The sequence below is a fragment of the Cyanistes caeruleus genome, chromosome 17, assembly GCF_971803275.1.
Source record: "Cyanistes caeruleus chromosome 17, bCyaCae1.hap1.1, whole genome shotgun sequence".
NCBI lineage: Eukaryota > Metazoa > Chordata > Aves > Passeriformes > Paridae > Cyanistes > Cyanistes caeruleus.
Genome location: NC_141717.1, coordinates 15788700 through 15804524, shown reverse-complemented (window position 1 = coordinate 15804524; position 15825 = coordinate 15788700). Strand labels below are relative to the sequence as shown.

The 15825-nt window shown below is 58.0% G+C and overlaps 3 protein-coding genes across 6 annotated transcripts; 2 read left to right on the top strand and 1 right to left on the bottom strand.

Annotated features, from left to right (window-relative positions):
* Positions 1-20: 20 nt before the first annotated feature.
* On the top strand, positions 21-3384 carry PGP (phosphoglycolate phosphatase). Its single transcript, XM_086854929.1, has 2 exons — positions 21-660; positions 1268-3384. Exons 1-2 carry the CDS (start codon positions 33-35, stop codon positions 1591-1593), a joined length of 954 nt encoding a protein of 317 aa, XP_086711055.1. The 5' UTR covers positions 21-32; the 3' UTR covers positions 1594-3384.
* Positions 3385-3950: 566 nt separating this feature from the next.
* On the top strand, positions 3951-8909 carry BRICD5 (BRICHOS domain containing 5). Its single transcript, XM_023937011.2, has 6 exons — positions 3951-4487; positions 6236-6370; positions 6728-6880; positions 7044-7142; positions 7935-8088; positions 8699-8909. The coding sequence occupies exons 1-6, from the start codon at positions 4077-4079 to the stop codon at positions 8791-8793; spliced, it is 1047 nt and encodes a 348-aa protein (XP_023792779.2). The 5' UTR covers positions 3951-4076; the 3' UTR covers positions 8794-8909.
* Positions 8910-9185: 276 nt separating this feature from the next.
* On the bottom strand, positions 9186-15723 carry MLST8 (MTOR associated protein MLST8). 4 transcript variants are annotated; one of them, XM_086854926.1, is made up of 8 exons: positions 14287-15723; positions 13540-13763; positions 12640-13414; positions 12488-12563; positions 10719-10871; positions 10506-10630; positions 10101-10264; positions 9186-9667 (listed from the first exon to the last, which is right to left on the bottom strand). In XM_086854926.1, the coding sequence occupies exons 3-8, from the start codon at positions 12783-12785 to the stop codon at positions 9549-9551; spliced, it is 783 nt and encodes a 260-aa protein (XP_086711052.1). In that variant the 5' UTR covers positions 12786-13414; positions 13540-13763; positions 14287-15723; the 3' UTR covers positions 9186-9548. The 4 variants fall into 4 exon arrangements, with proteins under 4 accessions (XP_086711052.1, XP_086711051.1, XP_086711053.1 ...); XM_086854925.1 differs by having other exon boundaries at positions 12640-12802; positions 13712-13763; positions 14287-14728; XM_086854927.1 differs by having other exon boundaries at positions 12640-13476; positions 13674-13763; positions 14287-14689.
* Between the last annotated feature and the right edge of the window lie 102 nt (positions 15724-15825).

Genomic DNA, 15825 nt, shown 5'->3' with positions numbered 1-15825 from the left:
CCGGCGGGGCGCTCGGGCGCGGCGGGGCGGCCATGGCAGACGCGATGGCGGCGGGCGGCCCGCGGCGCTGCCGGCGGCTGGAGGGCGAGGCGGCGCGGGCCGTGCTCGCCAACGCCGACACGCTGCTCTTCGACTGCGACGGCGTCCTGTGGCGGGGCGAGGCGGCCGTGAGCGGCGCGGCGGAGACGCTGGGCCGGCTGGCGGCGGCGGGCAAGCGGCTGTGCTACGTGACCAACAACAGCGGGCGGACGCGCGCGGCCTACACCGAGAAGCTGCGGCGCCTCGGCTTCCCGCCCGCCGAGCCCCGGCACATCTTCAGCTCGGCCTTCTGCGCCGCCCGCTACCTGCGGCAGGCGCTGCCGCCCGGTGCCGCCGCCTACGTGCTGGGCAGCCCCGCGCTCGCCGCCGAGCTGGAGGCCGTGGGCATCCCGCACCTCGGGACCGGGCCCGCCGCCCTGCCCGGGCCCGCGCCCGCCGACTGGCTGCAGGCGCCGCTCGACCCCGCCGTGCGCGCCGTGCTCGTGGGCTTCGATGAGCACTTCAGCTACGCCAAGCTGTGCCAGGCGCTGCGGTACCTGCTGCGAGCCGGTACCGGCTGCCTGCTCGTCGGTACCAACCGCGACCACCGCCTGCCGCTCGAGGGCGGCGCCGGCATCCCCGGTACGCGCGGCGGGGGCGGAGGGGATGGTCCCGGGGCTGGGGGGGTCTCCGTGCTCGGCTCTGCGGCTCAGCACACCGCGGTGTTTCGGTAAAACGCAAGGAGTTGCGCCTCGGCCTAAGGAAGAAGTTGCAATGGGGAGAGCAGAGCCCTGGAGCAGCTGCCCAGGGAGGTCATGGAGTCTCTGTCGCTGGAGATTTTCCAATCTCGCCTACGCACGTTCCCGTGTCACCTAATCTAGGTGACCCTGCCTGGTAGCGGGGTTGGACTGGATGATCTCCAGAGGAGACCAGATGAACCCCCTCTAGCTCCAAATGTCCTGGGCTTCTTCGAGGCAGCCTGGGCATCCCGGAGCCTTTCCTCCACAGCACCCCTGGGAGAGAGGGAATCCTTATTGCTCCTTGACTTTGGAATAGGAGTTCCCTTTTGATGCTGCGGGATGGAATTGCAGCCTCCTGGCAGGCTTTGTGCACCAGCTCTCCTGGGACTGACCCATCCCTCTGCCTGTAAGGCTGGGGTCGCATTCCCAAAGTCCCGAGCGGGTTTGTCCTGGCTGGTGTGGCCACCGAGAGCCTTGTGCCCCTAATCCCTGCTGCCTGTTCCCCGCAGGGACGGGATGCCTGGTGAAGGCCGTGGAGACGGCGGCGCAGCGCGAGGCCTTCATCGTGGGCAAGCCCAACCGCTTCATGTTCGACTGCGTGGCCGGCGAGTTCGAGGTGGACCCCGCGCGCACCATCATGGTGGGGGACCGGCTGGACACGGACATCCTGATGGGCAACGACTGCGGCCTCACCACGCTGCTCACCCTCACCGGGGTCACGGCGCTGGACGAGGTGCGGGGCCACCAGGACAGCGGCTGTCCTGCCAGGCACAGCCTGGTCCCTGACTACTACGTGAACAGCATCGCCGACCTGCTCCCGGCTCTGGGGGAGTAACGGGCCCGGGCGGCGGCCCCGGCAGTAGCGCACGCACTAGATGCTCCCCGGAGTTAGAACCCTTAGCTTGTCTCCTCTCTGTCCTCTCAGTATGGTTCTGTTTACATCTCACTCTGAAATGCACTTTGGAACAAAGGGGGCATTACGGTGCCGCCCGGAGCTGGGGCTTGGGGCTGGGGTTAATTAATTAACTAATTAATTAAGTGCACGGATCCGATGTTTGTGGGGCTCCATGGCGCAGCGTCCTCCAGGCTGAGCTGGGGAAGTGGAGCTGCTGGATCTGAGGGGAAGGATCATGTCCTGGCCAGGCTGGGCCACGGCTCAGCCAGGTTTGTTCAGGGACTCTTGGGATGTGCAGTATCTCTGGTTGTGTTTGGAAACACTTTGTGGAGCTGGTGTTTGCCCTTGGGGTGATTCCTTTCCCCAGACTGGGGCCATGTTCAGGGACACAGCCCCACGTCAGGTCACACAAATTCATCTCCTGCGTTTGACCACTGCACATTGGCACTTGTGATGCAGAGTGGGATGATCCCACGTAATTCCAGACCTTGGCTGCTGCACAGTGTCTGTCCAAGGTTTGTAAAGTGTGTGTAAAGTGCATGTACACACAGGCATTCCCTGAGCATAAAGATAGAGCAGAATATATTTAAATTATAAATAGAGTCTATGATAATATATCTTGTTTCCCAGGAGGAAGGATGAGAGGAATGTACTTCATTGATTTAATTCTCCTAAACGGTTGCATTTGGTAATGCAGAGAGTCTGTAGCCACACAGGACTGTCCTTCATTCCTGCTGCTTCCCAGAAATCCCTGAGTTAATCCATACCAAGCTCCTACTCTTCCCTCAGCTTCAGCGAGCCACTTGCCTTGGCTTTAGCTGCACAATCCCAATTCCTGCTCAGTCCATGGATGGATGTAGTGCCCAGGACAGCTGTTGGGTCCTGGCTGTGTGTGACAATAGCTCGTGCTTCCTTCCCATCCCTGAGGTTCAGATCTTCCACGTGTGCCGGCGGGGGCCAGGCACGGTGGGTGGTGAGGAGGAGTGCTGGCTTGCTCAGGGATGATTCCATTTGATCTCCAGGTGGGATTGGGCAATGAGGGGCTCACCACAGAGTGGTTTTTGTGCTGCCCAAATCCCACAGTGAGAGCTTTTCCATTACAGAATTAATTGAAAATTATATATGCAAATAACACGCTTTTATTTCATAGATTCCAGTATCTACAGTTCAATTTAAGCACTGATTTTCCTTCCTGTCCAGCTGAGGAGCTCGGGCAGTGCTGATGCCATTTCCTGCCTGGTAACTCGTCACCTTGTTTGTACAGCAATAACCCTGCAGTGCAGAGGGTCTGGCTGAACCTCTGAAAGGCTGTTTGTTTGTAATTCGGAGTTGTGGAAGGAATGTGGATAATCTTTTCCCTGCTCCTGTCTCCAGAGGAAGGACTGCAGAGTCCCAGGGGCAGAACTTGCCCTTGATCTGGGTGACATGGAGATGGACATGATGGACTCGCTGCAGGTCGTGTCATGTAACAGTGCGGGTTTGGATTCAGTCTCTGGTGCTTTTTGTGTCAGGATGTGTCAGGAAAAGGCCAGGAGAGAGAGTCCAGCATCCCCCAGGCAGCTCTGTCCCTGCTGAGGGCTCTCGCTGCCAGGGGAGCCATTGCCTGGGCTCAGGGATGGTGGAATGTGCTGGTGGCAGTGTCAGTCGTGCTTCAAAACTCTGTTCTGACTTCCAAACGGTTCTTAATCCTCTACTTGAATTCCCATTAAACTCTCAAACCTGCTCTCCCCAGCGTTGCCTCGTTTTGTGGTCTCGTCTCCGTGAGCTTTGGTGAGCCTGCCTTGGGACTCCTGGGAGTCAGGGATGCAGTTTGGGAAAGGACCCTAAATCCCCCCCAGCCCCAGCCCTGCCATGGCAGGGACACCTCCCACTGCCCCAGGTGCTCCCAGCCCCATCCAGCCTGGCCTGGGACACTGCCAGGGATCCAGGGGAGCCCCAGCTGCTCTGGGCACCCTGTGCCAGGGAAGAGTTTCTTTCCAACATCTGATCCAACCCTCTGGCACTGGAGCCGTTCCCCTTTGTCCTGCCCATGCCCTTGGCCAAAGTCCCTCTCCTTCTTTCTTGTGGGCTCCCTTCAGCCAGTTTGTTCAGCCTTGGGCTGTGCTTGATAGGAAAATGTCCAAAACCTGCTTTTTCCCTGGACAGACATCACATGAAGGAATTCTTAGCCTTTCCTGATTCCACACCTTTGTTCTGACTGGCAGGTTTGGAACATTTTGGGGGCTCCTGGACTGCTCAGGGATGCTCAGAGAACGCTGCAGCCACAGGGAGTCTCTCATGACAGGGTGACAGTGCAGCACAGGCTGTGGTGGTGCCTCTGTGGCACTTTCCCTTTCCCTCCCAGGGTGGCACAGGTTGGGGACAGCGGGATCAGCACCTGGCTCCAGCCCTCGGAGCTCCTGCAGCACCGGAGTCCCGCTGAAATGTGGGAATCGCCGCTGCCACAAGGGCAGGCTGCCACTGTCCCCTGGTCATTTGATCTCTCAAAGAGCCTCACCTGGGCCCGTGTTGGGCCGTGCCAGCCCCCAGGGCACACAAAGACCCCGATTGTGGCTCCTGCCCGTCCCGGGGCTGGGCAGGAAGAGCTGCTCCGGGCACTGACAGCAGCGCTCAGCTCCCGCTCCAGCCTCAGGTTTCCCCCTCCTGCAGAGCCCTTTGGCTGCGAGGGACGGGTATTTATGTCCCACAGACACACGTCCAGCTTCCCCAGCTGTGCCTGGAGCCGGGATCATGCCCAGTCCGTGCGTGGGCAGGAGGCAAAGCAGCAGCAGCCGGGTCCTCGTCTGAGGTGGAGGATGGACGGAGGGGACAGTGCCAGCCGTGCTGCCCCTGCAGTGAGTATTCCTGTTCCTCCTGTTCCTGCAGTATTCCCATTCCTGCAGTGAGTATTCCTGTTCCTCCTGTTCCTGCAGTATTCCCATTCCTGCAGTGAGTATTCCTGTTCCTCCTGTTCCTGCAGTATTCCCATTCCTGCAGTGAGTATTCCCATTCCTGCAGTGAGTATTCCCATTCCTGCAGTGAGTATTCCCATTCCTGCAGTATTCCCATTCCTGCAGTGAGTATTCCCATTCCTGCAGTGAGTATTCCCATTCCTGCAGTGAGTATTCCTGTTCCTCCTGTTCCTGCAGTATTCCCATTCCTGCAGTGAGCATTCCCATTCCTGCAGTGAATATTCCCATTCCTGCAGTGAATATTCCCATTCCTGCAGTATTCCCATTCCTGCAGTGAGTATTCCCATTCCTGCAGTATTCCCATTCCTGCAGTGAGTATTCCCATTCCTGCAGTATTCCCATTCCTGCAGTGAGTATTCCCATTCCTGCAGTGAATATTCCCATTCCTGCAGTGAGTATTCCCATTCCTGCAGTGAGTATTCCCATTCCTGCAGTGAATATTCCCATTCCTGCAGTGAATATTCCCATTCCTGCAGTGAGTATTCCCATTCCTGCAGTGAATATTCCCATTCCTGCAGTGAGCATTCCCATTCCTGCAGTGAATATTCCCTGTTACAGCAGCTCCTGGGCAAAGGCTGGCTCTGTCCTTCCTCCTTGGACTTGACTTTGGCCAAGGGTGTGACAGGACACAGGGAATGGCTCCCAGTGCCAGAGGGCAGGGTTGGATGGGATCTTGGGCAGGAATTCCTGGCTGGGAGGGTGGGGAGACCCTGGCACAGGTGCCCAGAGAAGCTGTGGCTGTGCCTGGATCCCTGGCAGTGCCCAAGGCCAGGCTGGACAGGGCTGGGAGCAGCCTGGGATGTGGAATGTGTCCTTGCTCATGGCAGGGGGTGGAATGGTTGGGCTTTCGGGTCCCCTCCAACCCAAACCATTCCAGGATGCCGTGATTCTATCACAGACCGTGCCTTTATTATGTTTCCAATAAAGATCCATAACTGTCCCAAGGCTGGATGAGCCCATCCTTGTGCAGCTGGAGCACACGTAATCCTGGGCTGGATTGGGTTTTTCTGTCCTTCAGAAAACTGAGAAACAGGTTATTTTTTAAGTGTGGCTGTGTTTGAGATTATTGAAAGCACATTTTCTGCTTTGTAAAAATCCTGTTATGTGCCATGAAGCTAAATTTAATTGCTTCAATGTAAGAATTAAAGTAAATTAATAGAGCCAATAGAAATGTCACAGCACTGCCAAGCTCTTTTCCTTGGTCTCATGGAGAACAATTTAGCAAGAAAATCCAGCACAGCCAAGCACAGGGAGGGGAACAGAAGCAGGGTCACTCCACACGGGATCTGATTCCAATGCTGACGGTCCCACTGGGGATTTCTGCTGTAAATCAAAATAATTGAATTTGTTGTTCCCTGTGCTTGGAAAGCTGCTGCTCCAGCCCTGCCCTGGGGGCTTTTGCAGATTTTCTGGCTGTGGCAGTGCTGGTTACCAGGATGCTGGATCTGGAATTCCAGTGCTGTGGGATAAAGGCTTCGTTTTTCCAGGTGCTACAATGTTTTGGCAGCTCTGCATTCCAACCAGTTTGCACCAGGATTTGTGCCATGAGCTGGGAACACGTTTGATGAAGAAGAATTGGCAGAAGGGTCAATTTTAACTCCTGTTCCTCCTTCTTTTGCCCTGGCTCCCAGGACAGGAGGGCCACAGTGCTGTTCCCAGCTCCCTCCAGGACCTTCTGGATCATCTCGTCCGTTGCCTTGTTGTTTTTTGCAGCTGTTGGCATCAGTGTCCTGGGGGTTCTCAGCTTCTCCCCCAGCTCTGCCCAGGTAAGGGATCCTGATGTGGGCAGGATCCTGCAGCCCTGAGCTGTGTGGGAAGCAGGTCCAGGAGGGATGGATGGGCTGAGCTCTGGGCTGAGTTTGGCTGGACAAATTCGGGAAGGCACAGACGGGGCAGGGAGGCTGTGGCACAATCTCCTGGCCCTTTCCTCCAGCACCTGGTGCCTTGGGTGCCTCTGGGGCGCTGGGGTGAGGATGGAGTCGTGGGTCAGGGCCTCCTCCTCTCCACTCAAATCCTTGAAGCCACCAAGGAGCAGGGGCCAGCATGGGGATGGTGGAGGGAGAAGCTGCACACAAGCACCAAGCAGCTGATGCTGGTGCTGCCCTCCCACTCCTGGTGCCCAGGCTGGCTCCCAGCTCGGCCGAGTGACGCTCCAGGGCCAGCAGCACCCGCTGAGGAACCAGACAGCCGTGGTGGACAAGGCCAGGAGCACCGTCACCTACCACGTCACCTCGCAGAGCAACCTGAGCGCCGCGGTGCTGTACGACAGCAGGAACGTGAGTGCCGGGGCATCCCTGCCTCCTCAGCTCCTGTTTGCTGCCTTCCTCTGCACCTTTAGGCGTGGAACACAGAGCAGGGGAAAGGAGAATGTCCATTCCAGGGGTTCCTGGGCCGGGGTGGCTGTGTGCTGCCCGCTCCAAGGGACATGTTTGTCCACAGGGCTATGTGTGCTACAAGCCGCTGGAGCAGCGAGCCTGCTTCCTGAGGAGGATGGAGCCCTGGGACCTGCAGACGGCTCTCAACACCTCTGAGCACCCCGTGAGCAGCTGCTGCAGCACTCCCGGGGTATCTGGGGATGGACTGAGCTTTGCACAGGCTCGCTGAACGTTCTGCCCTGTGTGGATTTGCAGGGTGTCTCTCCAGCCCCGAGGAGCAGTGGCAGCCCCTGCTCTGAGGGATTCATTGCTGTGTCCCCAGGCTGGGCTCTGAGCAGCAGCTCCTGGCTTTACCCATTCCCTGGCTCCTGTGGGAAGCAGCTGAGCTGCAGGCTGGGGCAGGAGGATGTGGGCCATGCAGGGGAACAGCAGGGCTCCCACTGGATTCTGTTACCTGCTCAAAAATCAGAGGGGGGAAAAACAAAGGGGGTTTGTTACCAACTCCCAGGGAAGAAAGTTGGAGGCAATCATGTGTACAGACCCTCAGAACAAAATGTCAGTGAATGCCTGGGCAGGGGCAGATTCCATTTCCAGAAGACAGAAAGCCCCATTTTATTGTGCACCTGCCATCTGCTATCCATTTCCTCAGTGACTCCTGGGGGCTCCTTGGTCCTCACCTTACTCCCAGACAAGTGTAGGAACACAGGCTCCCAAAAGGGATGCAGGGAGAGGAAAGCACCTGCCCAGCCCTGAGGCTCCTAAATGGCAAAACTTGGTAGTGCTGGGGTTGCCAGCAGCCCACAGGCAGAAAATGGGATCTGGCAGCCTCACCCTGGGACAGGAGAAAGCTGCTGGGGTTCAGAGCAGTCCTGGGCTGCCCTGGGAGCCAGAGCAGGGCTGTGGGGCTGCAGGGCCAAGGTGCCTTGGGAGGAACCAACCGGGACATTTCTTTCAGGCTGAGCAGCTGCTGCAGCACAACAACCAGACCAAGTTCTACCAGGAGTTCCTGGGCATTGTGGCAGGGGAGCAGGTGGAGCCCGGGGGCCTGGGGGAGGCCGTGCAGGCCCTGTGTGAGCACACATCCATCTTCTGGGTGCGGAGAGGCCAGGGTAAGTGGGGCAGTGCCCTTGGCAGGGGAAGCAAGAGCTTTTCTAGCACCTCTAAGAGGATCAGGCTCTCCTGCACAACAGCTGATGTATCCAGGATGGGCTGCCAAAGCCCAGGACAGCGATGGGTGACCTCTAGTGCAAAATCAAACCATTGTGTGTGTGTGCTCACCATCCCTGAGTGCTGCCTCATACCCACCCCATCCTCAGCTGTGGCACTGGGATGGGCTCTGAGCTGCCCCAGCACACAGAGCTGTGCCCTGAGACATCACTGCTTAATCCCTGTCCCCTTCATCCTCAGCCAAAGCAGCCTGCTGAGCTGTCAGCCTGCTGTGTCTCACTGCAGCTTTAATAAGAAAGGTCATTCCCTGAGGCTTTCCCTGGGGACTCTGTCACTGCAGGACCAGAGCATCCCTGGGGACTCTGTCACTGCAGGACCAGAGCATCCCTGGGGACTCTGTCACTGCAGGACCAGAGCATCCCTGGGGACTCTGTCACTGCAGGACCAAAGCATCCCTGGGGACTCTGTCACTGCAGGACCAAAGCATCCCTGGGGACTCTGTCACTGCAGGACCAAAGCACTGCTCTCACTGCTGTCCTTGCTCGTTGGCAGGGCCGGGGAGGCAGCGCCTCATCTACCTGTGCATCGACATCTGCTTCCCCAGCAACATCTGTGTCTCCATCTGCTTCTATTACCTGCCCGAGTAAGTGCTGCAGCCACAGCCACCCTCTCTGCCCTCATACTTGAACTGGATTCCTGAAAACCTCTGACTTCCACGAGGGAGCACCTACAACATCCCCAGAGCCTCCTGCTGATTCCACGCTGCAGGTCAGGAGAGTTTAGAGAAACAGGAGGCTCAGCACTGTCAGCACAGACAGTGCAGCTCTGCTCCAGGGCTGCACCTCCTCTGTAGCAATTGGGAGACCCAGGCCTGGAGGAGTCCTGGGAAGCAGCTGGAGTTTTGGGGCTCCAGGCTCTGTCCAACACAAGGTGGTTGTTGTTACAGCTGGGGGTGGTTGGCTTTAGGAGAGCAGCTCTCCAAGTCACTCTGTGAAACATTTTGAATAAAGGGATTGCAAACCAAGAGCTTCTCTTCTTCTTTACTCAGCCTCTCCCATCACTTGCAGAGGATGACTTTTATTCTCCTCCCACTGTGGGGTACAAGAACATCCAAAGCTGTGAGCAGCCGATGCCCTGGGGATTCCTGCAGCTGTGCCCGTGTCCCTGCAGTGGGATCCTGCCTCCCTCTCCCATTCCCTCCCTCCGAGGCCACACACGCTCCACCAATGTCCTGCCTGGAGCTGAAGCCTGGTCTCACCCCAGGCAGCTGCAGCTGGCCCTGGGAGAGCCCCAGCCCTGTCCATGCGGGAGGGGATGGGTACAGTGCGGTCCCAGGCTCTGGAGAGGGTCTGCCAAGGCCAGGGGAAACAAGCAGAGCTCCTGTTCTTGCCACACGTGCCCGTTATCCCAACACGCTGTCATTGAAGGCCAGGCAGACCACGGCTTTCTGGTGGCCACTGTATTCCCTCTTGATCTCTCCTGTCTCCACACACCACAGCCTGGCCAGGTTATCAGAGGAGGCTGCAACAGAGAGTGAGGAGTGGGTTATGTATTACCTTTTAAGTTTCTTTTTTACTATTACTATAAGAAATATTTTCCTCTTGCTTCCTTCAGCCATCCTTAGGGCTGGTGATGACCAGCAAGGCACAGCAGCTCAGTGCATTTCTCTTTAATTCTGCTTTAATTCTTTTGGAGAGCAGTGAGTGTGGACGTTCCCACAGGTGTGTTTAAGGGATCAACACCCTGTGAACTCTGAGATGAACAGCACAGCTGCAGATCTCCTCTCCAGCTCTAACAGCTGCCCCACTGCAGCAGCACAAAATGCTCCAGCCAGCAGAACTGGGTGCTCCCACCTCCCAGCCGCTGTGCCCCAGGCTCTGGCAGTGTCCCAGCCAGGGTAACTGGTCCTGCCTGGCTGCTGCAGCCGCCTGGCACAGCCCAGGGGGTGCCTCACCTGTGACGATGTACTGGGAGTCCCCGGAGAAGGCGCAGTCCCACATCCAGCCCCGGGATGTCTCCCCAGGGTTGTTGCTCTTAATGCTCAGCTCCGTCATCAGAGAGAAGTTTGAAGTCCTCCAGATCTTGCACGTCTGATCTGCAGAACAGGTGGCCAAGAGCCTGCAAGGAGAGGTGTGAGGGCCACCTCATCAGTCACTGTCCCCTGTGGGGCCTCTCGTTACCACAGAGCTGGGCCAGGGCCAGTGACAGCCTGGAGACCTGGCCCTGCTGCCATCAGATCTCCTTAGACCTGCACCTCTGGAGGCACAGCTGGAGCACAGCTGGAGCACAGCTGGAGGCACAGCTGGCCCCCAGCTGCCCGTGTTTGCCCTGGGAGGGAGGTGAGGAGCTGCACACTCACGTGGAGTCGGGGCTGAACTTGCACTGCAGCGCGTAGCGGTTGTGCGCCGGGATCTTGGTTTTGGGGATCAGCTGCGTCACCTCCTCGCCGATGCCGCCCGTCAGGTTCCACACGTAGCAGTTTCCCTGCAGAGGCAGGGCAGGATCCGTGTCCAGGCTGGGGAACGCCCGGCCAGCCCCAGCCCGGCTCCCGTCCCGGCGCGGCCGAGCTCACCGAGCTGTTCACGGCTGCCATGTAGCTGGCGTCGGGGTCGATGTGCACCGAGTTCACCGACACCTCGGGCTCGGGGATCAGCTGCTCGTTGTGGTCGGTCTTCAGGTCCCAGATGTGGATGGCCCCGCTCTGGTCACCCACGATCAGCTCGGCCTGCAGGGACACACGGCCCACTGGAGCCCTGCTCGGGGTCCCGTCCTGCCTCCTCCCTCCCCAGCTCAGGGCTGTTTCACACCCTGCCTGTCCCAGCCGAGTCCTGACGCTCTGCAAAAGGCTGTTTCCCTGCCCAGAAGGGTTTGCTGATTTCCTAAACCCCAGAGCAACCAGAGCTGTCCCAGTTCCAGGGCTGGGGCACAGCTACAGCTCCAAACGACAGCCACAGCAGCCAAGAGGCTTTCAGCACGTCTGAGGCAGCGTTAAGGGGCAGGCTGGCCACTGAACAGCTGAAGCACTCAAGGGTGCAGATACCTGAAAAACACAACCTGAAGTGGGTTTTCCTCTCTCCCTCCCCTTCTCAGGGAAAGGACAAGAGCCAAGGGCAGGAGTCCTGGCTCTGATCCCATGCTCAGAGCAGAAGTCAATGCTGGCACGTCTCTGCTAAAACCAGGCCTTTATCGACAGCCCTGTGCTGTCCACAGTTTTAGCAGAATCCCTGGAGGAGATCAGGTCATCAAGCACAGCTAACCCTGTCCCTGGGAGCAGAGGCTGGTCCTGAGGAGACAAACACCGCTCAATGCATTTATCTGACTGCACCAAAGTCCCTCCTGGGCTCCTCAGCCCCCTCTCAGCAGGTGTAAATGCTGAGACCAAAGTTTTCATGGCTTTACTCAGGCCGTGAGGAATCTCTGGATAACTGGATCAGCATCAGAGGGAACTGCAGAGCCACAGAACTGTCCGAACAAAAGCTGCCACCTTTGGTCTAATTAACCACCTTCTGCTAACAAAGCAGCACTGCACCTCAGCAGCATCTTGGTCAGGGATTACTTCCCATCTAAGAGCTATGTTCAGCAATATTCATTTAACATAACACAGTCTCACAGCACTGACACTCCAAGAGCAAATAACCGATCTCAAACTTAGTCTGAAATTCCTGATTTGCAGAATTAAACCTTTGCCAAATGAAATGCAAGGGAACATTTCCATTACTCAGGATTTTACAGAGGTTTGCACGGCTCTGTCTGCAGGCAAAGCCACAGCCCAGCCCAGCCTGGCCATTGGCACTGATTGATCCCTACTGATTTCCTTGCTCCTGCTCCCTTCTGCCTCTTCAAGAGCCCCCACTCTCCCTCTGCTCAGCAACAGCTGCTGAACCCACTGAACTTCAACCAAACCCGACCTGGAAGGAATCACAGCTGAAGGCCCCAGGATGCTTCTCCTTGGCAGTGGTGCCACCCTCAGCTGCCCCCACTCCTCCAGCTTTGCTCCCATCACATCCTCAGTGATGTTTTTGGGCAGAGCTCGCTCCAAGGGTGTTTTCTCCCATGGGATGAGCTCAGTGCAGCCCCTGTGCTGTCCCTTTGCAACAGCCACCAGGTCATCAGCACAAACACATGGTGTGAAGCCCCCGAGCCATGTTCTGTTGTAGCCCATCTTCTGCTGGGACACAGCTCTGCAGCCCCTCAGGTTTACCCAGAGGAGCTGTGGCTGCCCCTGGATCCCTGGAAGTGCCCAAAGCCTGGCTGGACCAGGCTTGGAGCAAGCAGGGCATGGTGAGGAGCGGAACAGGGTGAGCTTTAAGCTCTGTTCCCCAGCAGAGGCAGCCTCCTCACCTGGTTGGGGTGCAGGCAGACACAGTTGATGGGAGCATTCACCTGGAAAATGCGCTGGCACTGGAGGTTCCGGGACCTGGGACAGAGCGAGGGAGGGGTGCTCAGGGCCGGGAGCTCTGCCCCGCAGGACAGGGGAAGCCCCCGGTGCCCACCTGAGGTCCCAGATGCGGGCCATGCAGTCCTCCCCGCCCGTGTACATCCAGCGGCCGTCCTCGTGGAAGCCCACCGAGGTGATGTTCTTGCTCACGCCGTCGTAGTTGATGACAGGGTTGGGGTTGTTGGAGTTGAGGTCGTACATGCGGATGTGCTGGTACCCTGCGGGCAGCGGGCAGCGGCTGAGCGCTGGCACCGAGCTCCGAGCACCGCGCGCGGCACCAGAGCTCACCTACGGCACCAGAGCTCACCTGCAGCACCAGAGCTCACCTGCGGCACCAGCGCTCACCTGCGGCACCCGCGCTCACCTGCGCTCACCTGCGGCACCAGAGCTCACCTGCGGCACCAGAGCTCACCTGCAGCACCAGAGCTCACCTGTGCTCACCTGCAGCACCAGAGCTCACCTGCAGCACCAGAGCTCACCCGCGGCACCAGAGCTCACCTGCAGCACCAGAGCTCACCTGCAGCACCAGAGCTCACCTGCGGCACCAGAGCTCACCTGCACCACCCACGGCACCAGAGCTCACCTGCAGCACCAGTGCTCACCTGCAGCACCAGAGCTCACCTACGGCACCAGCGCTCACCCGCGGCACCAGAGCTCACCTGCAGCACCAGAGCTCACCCGCGGCACCAGAGCTCACCTGCAGCACCAGAGCTCACCTGCAGCACCAGAGCTCACCTGCAGCACCAGAGCTCACCTGCAGCACCAGTGCTCACCTGCAGCACCAGAGCTCACCTGCGGCACCAGAGCTCACCCACGGCACCAGAGCTTACCTGCGGCACCAGAGCTCACCCACGGCACCAGAGCTCACCCACAGCACCAGAGCTCACCCGCGCTCACCCGCAGCACCAGAGCTCACCCGCGCTCACCCACAGCACCAGAGCTCACCCGCGCTCACCCGCAGCACCAGAGCTCACCCGCGCTCACCCACAGCACCAGAGCTCACCTGCAGCACCAGAGCTCACCCGTGGCACCCGTGCTCACCTGCGGCACCAGAGCTCACCTGCGCTCACCTGCGGCACCAGAGCTCACCTGCGGCACCCGCGCTCACCCGTGGCACCCGTGCTCACCTGCGGCTGCGATCATGCTCCGGTCTGGGGTGATCTCCAGCGCGTTCACCTGCTGTGACTGATGTTAAGGGGGGTACGGAGCATTGGCTGGGCTGGGGGGAGGAGGAGGAAGGGATGAGGGAGATGGATGGAGGGAAAAGAAAAGAAAAGAAAAGAAAAGAAAAGAAAAGAAAAGAAAAGAAAAGAAAAGAAAAGAAAAGAAAAGAAAAGAAAAGAAAAGAAAAGAAAAGAAAAGAAAAGAAAAGAAAAGAAAAGAAAGAAGGAGGGAAGGAAGGAGGGAAGGAGGGAAGGAAGGAGGGAAGGAGGGAAGGAAGGAGGGAAGGAAGGAAGGAAGGAAGGAAGGAAGGAAGGAAGGAAGGAAGGAAGGAAGGAAGGAAGGAAGGAAGGAAGGAAGGAAGGAAGGAAGGAAGGAAGGAAGGAAGGAAGGAAGGAAGGAAGGAAGGAAGGAAGGAAGGAAGGAAGGAAGGAAGGAAGGAAGGAAGGAAGGAAGGAAGGAAGGAAGGAAGGAAGGAAGGAAGGAAGGAAGGAAGGAAGGAAGGAAGGAAGGAAGGAAGGAAGGAAGGAAGGAAGGATACGGAGTCCTGGTGCTGCACGGTGCGGGTGCAGATGCCGCTGTGTGCCTGCCAGAACCGCACCGTGTGGTCGTAGCCGGCCGTGGCCAGGATGACCGGGTCGCTGCCCACCGTGCCCTGCGCCGCGTTCATGGTGCCGCCGAGCCCCGCCCGCGCTCCGGGGACTCGCTAAAGCCCGTGGGGTCTCAGCGCGGCCCGCAGAGCTCCCGCTCCCGGTTCCGGTCCGCTCCCGGTTCCGATCCGCTCCCGGTTCCGCTCCGGTCCCGGTTCCGATGCGCTCCCGGTTCCGGTCCGCTCCCGGTTCCGATCCGCTCCCGGTTCCGGTCCGCTCCCGGCTCTGCGCGTGCGCGCGGCGCCTCCCGAGTGCGCAGCCACCACGGGCCGCGGCCTGCGGGACCGCGCATGCGCAGGAGCGGCGGGGCGGGATGGACCATGGGCGGAGCGTGGGGGGGACAGGGCGAGACCACGGCGCGCGGGGAGGGGGAGAGAGCGTTCGCAGCCGAGCCGCCAGGGGGCGCAGTGCCGGAAACGGGACGGGGGACACGGGATATGGGATATGGGATATGGGATATGGGATATGGGATATGGGATATGGGATATGGGATATGAGATATGGGATATGGGATATGGGATACGGGATATGGGATATGGGATATGGGATATGGGATATGGGATATGAGATATGGGATATGGGATATGGGATACGGGATATGGGATATGGGATATGGGATATGGGATATGGGATATGGGATTTGGGATATGGGACACAGGATTTGGGATATGGGATATGGGATATGGGATTTGGGATATGGGACACAGGATTTGGGATATGGGACACAGGATTTGGGATATGGGATATGGGATATGGGATTTGGGATTTGGGATATGGGATTTGGGATATGGGATATGGGATATGGGATATGGGATATGGGATATGGGACACAGGATTTGGGATTTGGGATTTGGGATATGGGATATGGGATATGGGATTTGGGATATGGGATTTGGGATTTGGGATATGGGATATGGGATATGGGATATGGGATATGGGACACAGGATTTGGGATTTGGGATTTGGGATATGGGATATGGGATTTGGGATTTGGGATATGGGATATGGGATTTGGGATATGGGATTTGGGATATGGGATTTGGGATATGGGATATGGGATTTGGGATATGGGATATGGGATATGGGATTTGGGATATGGGATATGGGATTTGGGATATGGGATTTGGGATATGGGATATGGGATTTGGGATATGGGATTTGGGATATGGGATATGGGATTTGGGATATGGGATATGGGATATGGGGTATGGGATATGGGATTTGGGATATGGGATATGGGGTTTGGGATATGGGATATGGGATTTGGGATATGGGATACGGGATATGGGATATGAGGCATGGAAGAAGGGGCATGGGACATGGGACATACACTGGGCACAAGGTACACAGTGTGCCAAGTATGGGACATGAAACATGGGACACGGGACACACACCGGGACCACACCAAGCACGGGACACGGGACACGGGA

What these genes read in the sequence shown, in the direction of transcription:
- PGP (XM_086854929.1), top strand. Translation starts at nt 33, where the DNA reads ATGGCAGACGCGATGGCGGCGGGCGGCCCGCGGCGCTGCCGGCGGCTG. An exon ending in GGGCGGCGCCGGCATCCCCG is followed by an intron (nt 661 to 1,267) that starts GTACGCGCGGCG and finishes TGTTCCCCGCAG; the next exon opens with GGACGGGATGCCTGGTGAAG.
- MLST8 (XM_086854925.1), bottom strand. Translation starts at nt 14,415, where the DNA reads ATGAACGCGGCGCAGGGCACGGTGGGCAGCGACCCGGTCATCCTGGCC. An exon ending in GCCCGCATCTGGGACCTCAG is followed by an intron (nt 12,564 to 12,639) that starts GTGGGCACCGGG and finishes GCTCTGTCCCAG; the next exon opens with GTCCCGGAACCTCCAGTGCC. An exon ending in AAGTTCAGCCCCGACTCCAC is followed by an intron (nt 10,265 to 10,505) that starts GTGAGTGTGCAG and finishes CTCTCCTTGCAG; the next exon opens with GCTCTTGGCCACCTGTTCTG.
- BRICD5 (XM_023937011.2), top strand. Translation starts at nt 4,077, where the DNA reads ATGTGGGAATCGCCGCTGCCACAAGGGCAGGCTGCCACTGTCCCCTGG. An exon ending in CCAGCCGTGCTGCCCCTGCA is followed by an intron (nt 4,488 to 6,235) that starts GTGAGTATTCCT and finishes CCTGGCTCCCAG; the next exon opens with GACAGGAGGGCCACAGTGCT. An exon ending in TCAACACCTCTGAGCACCCC is followed by an intron (nt 7,143 to 7,934) that starts GTGAGCAGCTGC and finishes CATTTCTTTCAG; the next exon opens with GCTGAGCAGCTGCTGCAGCA.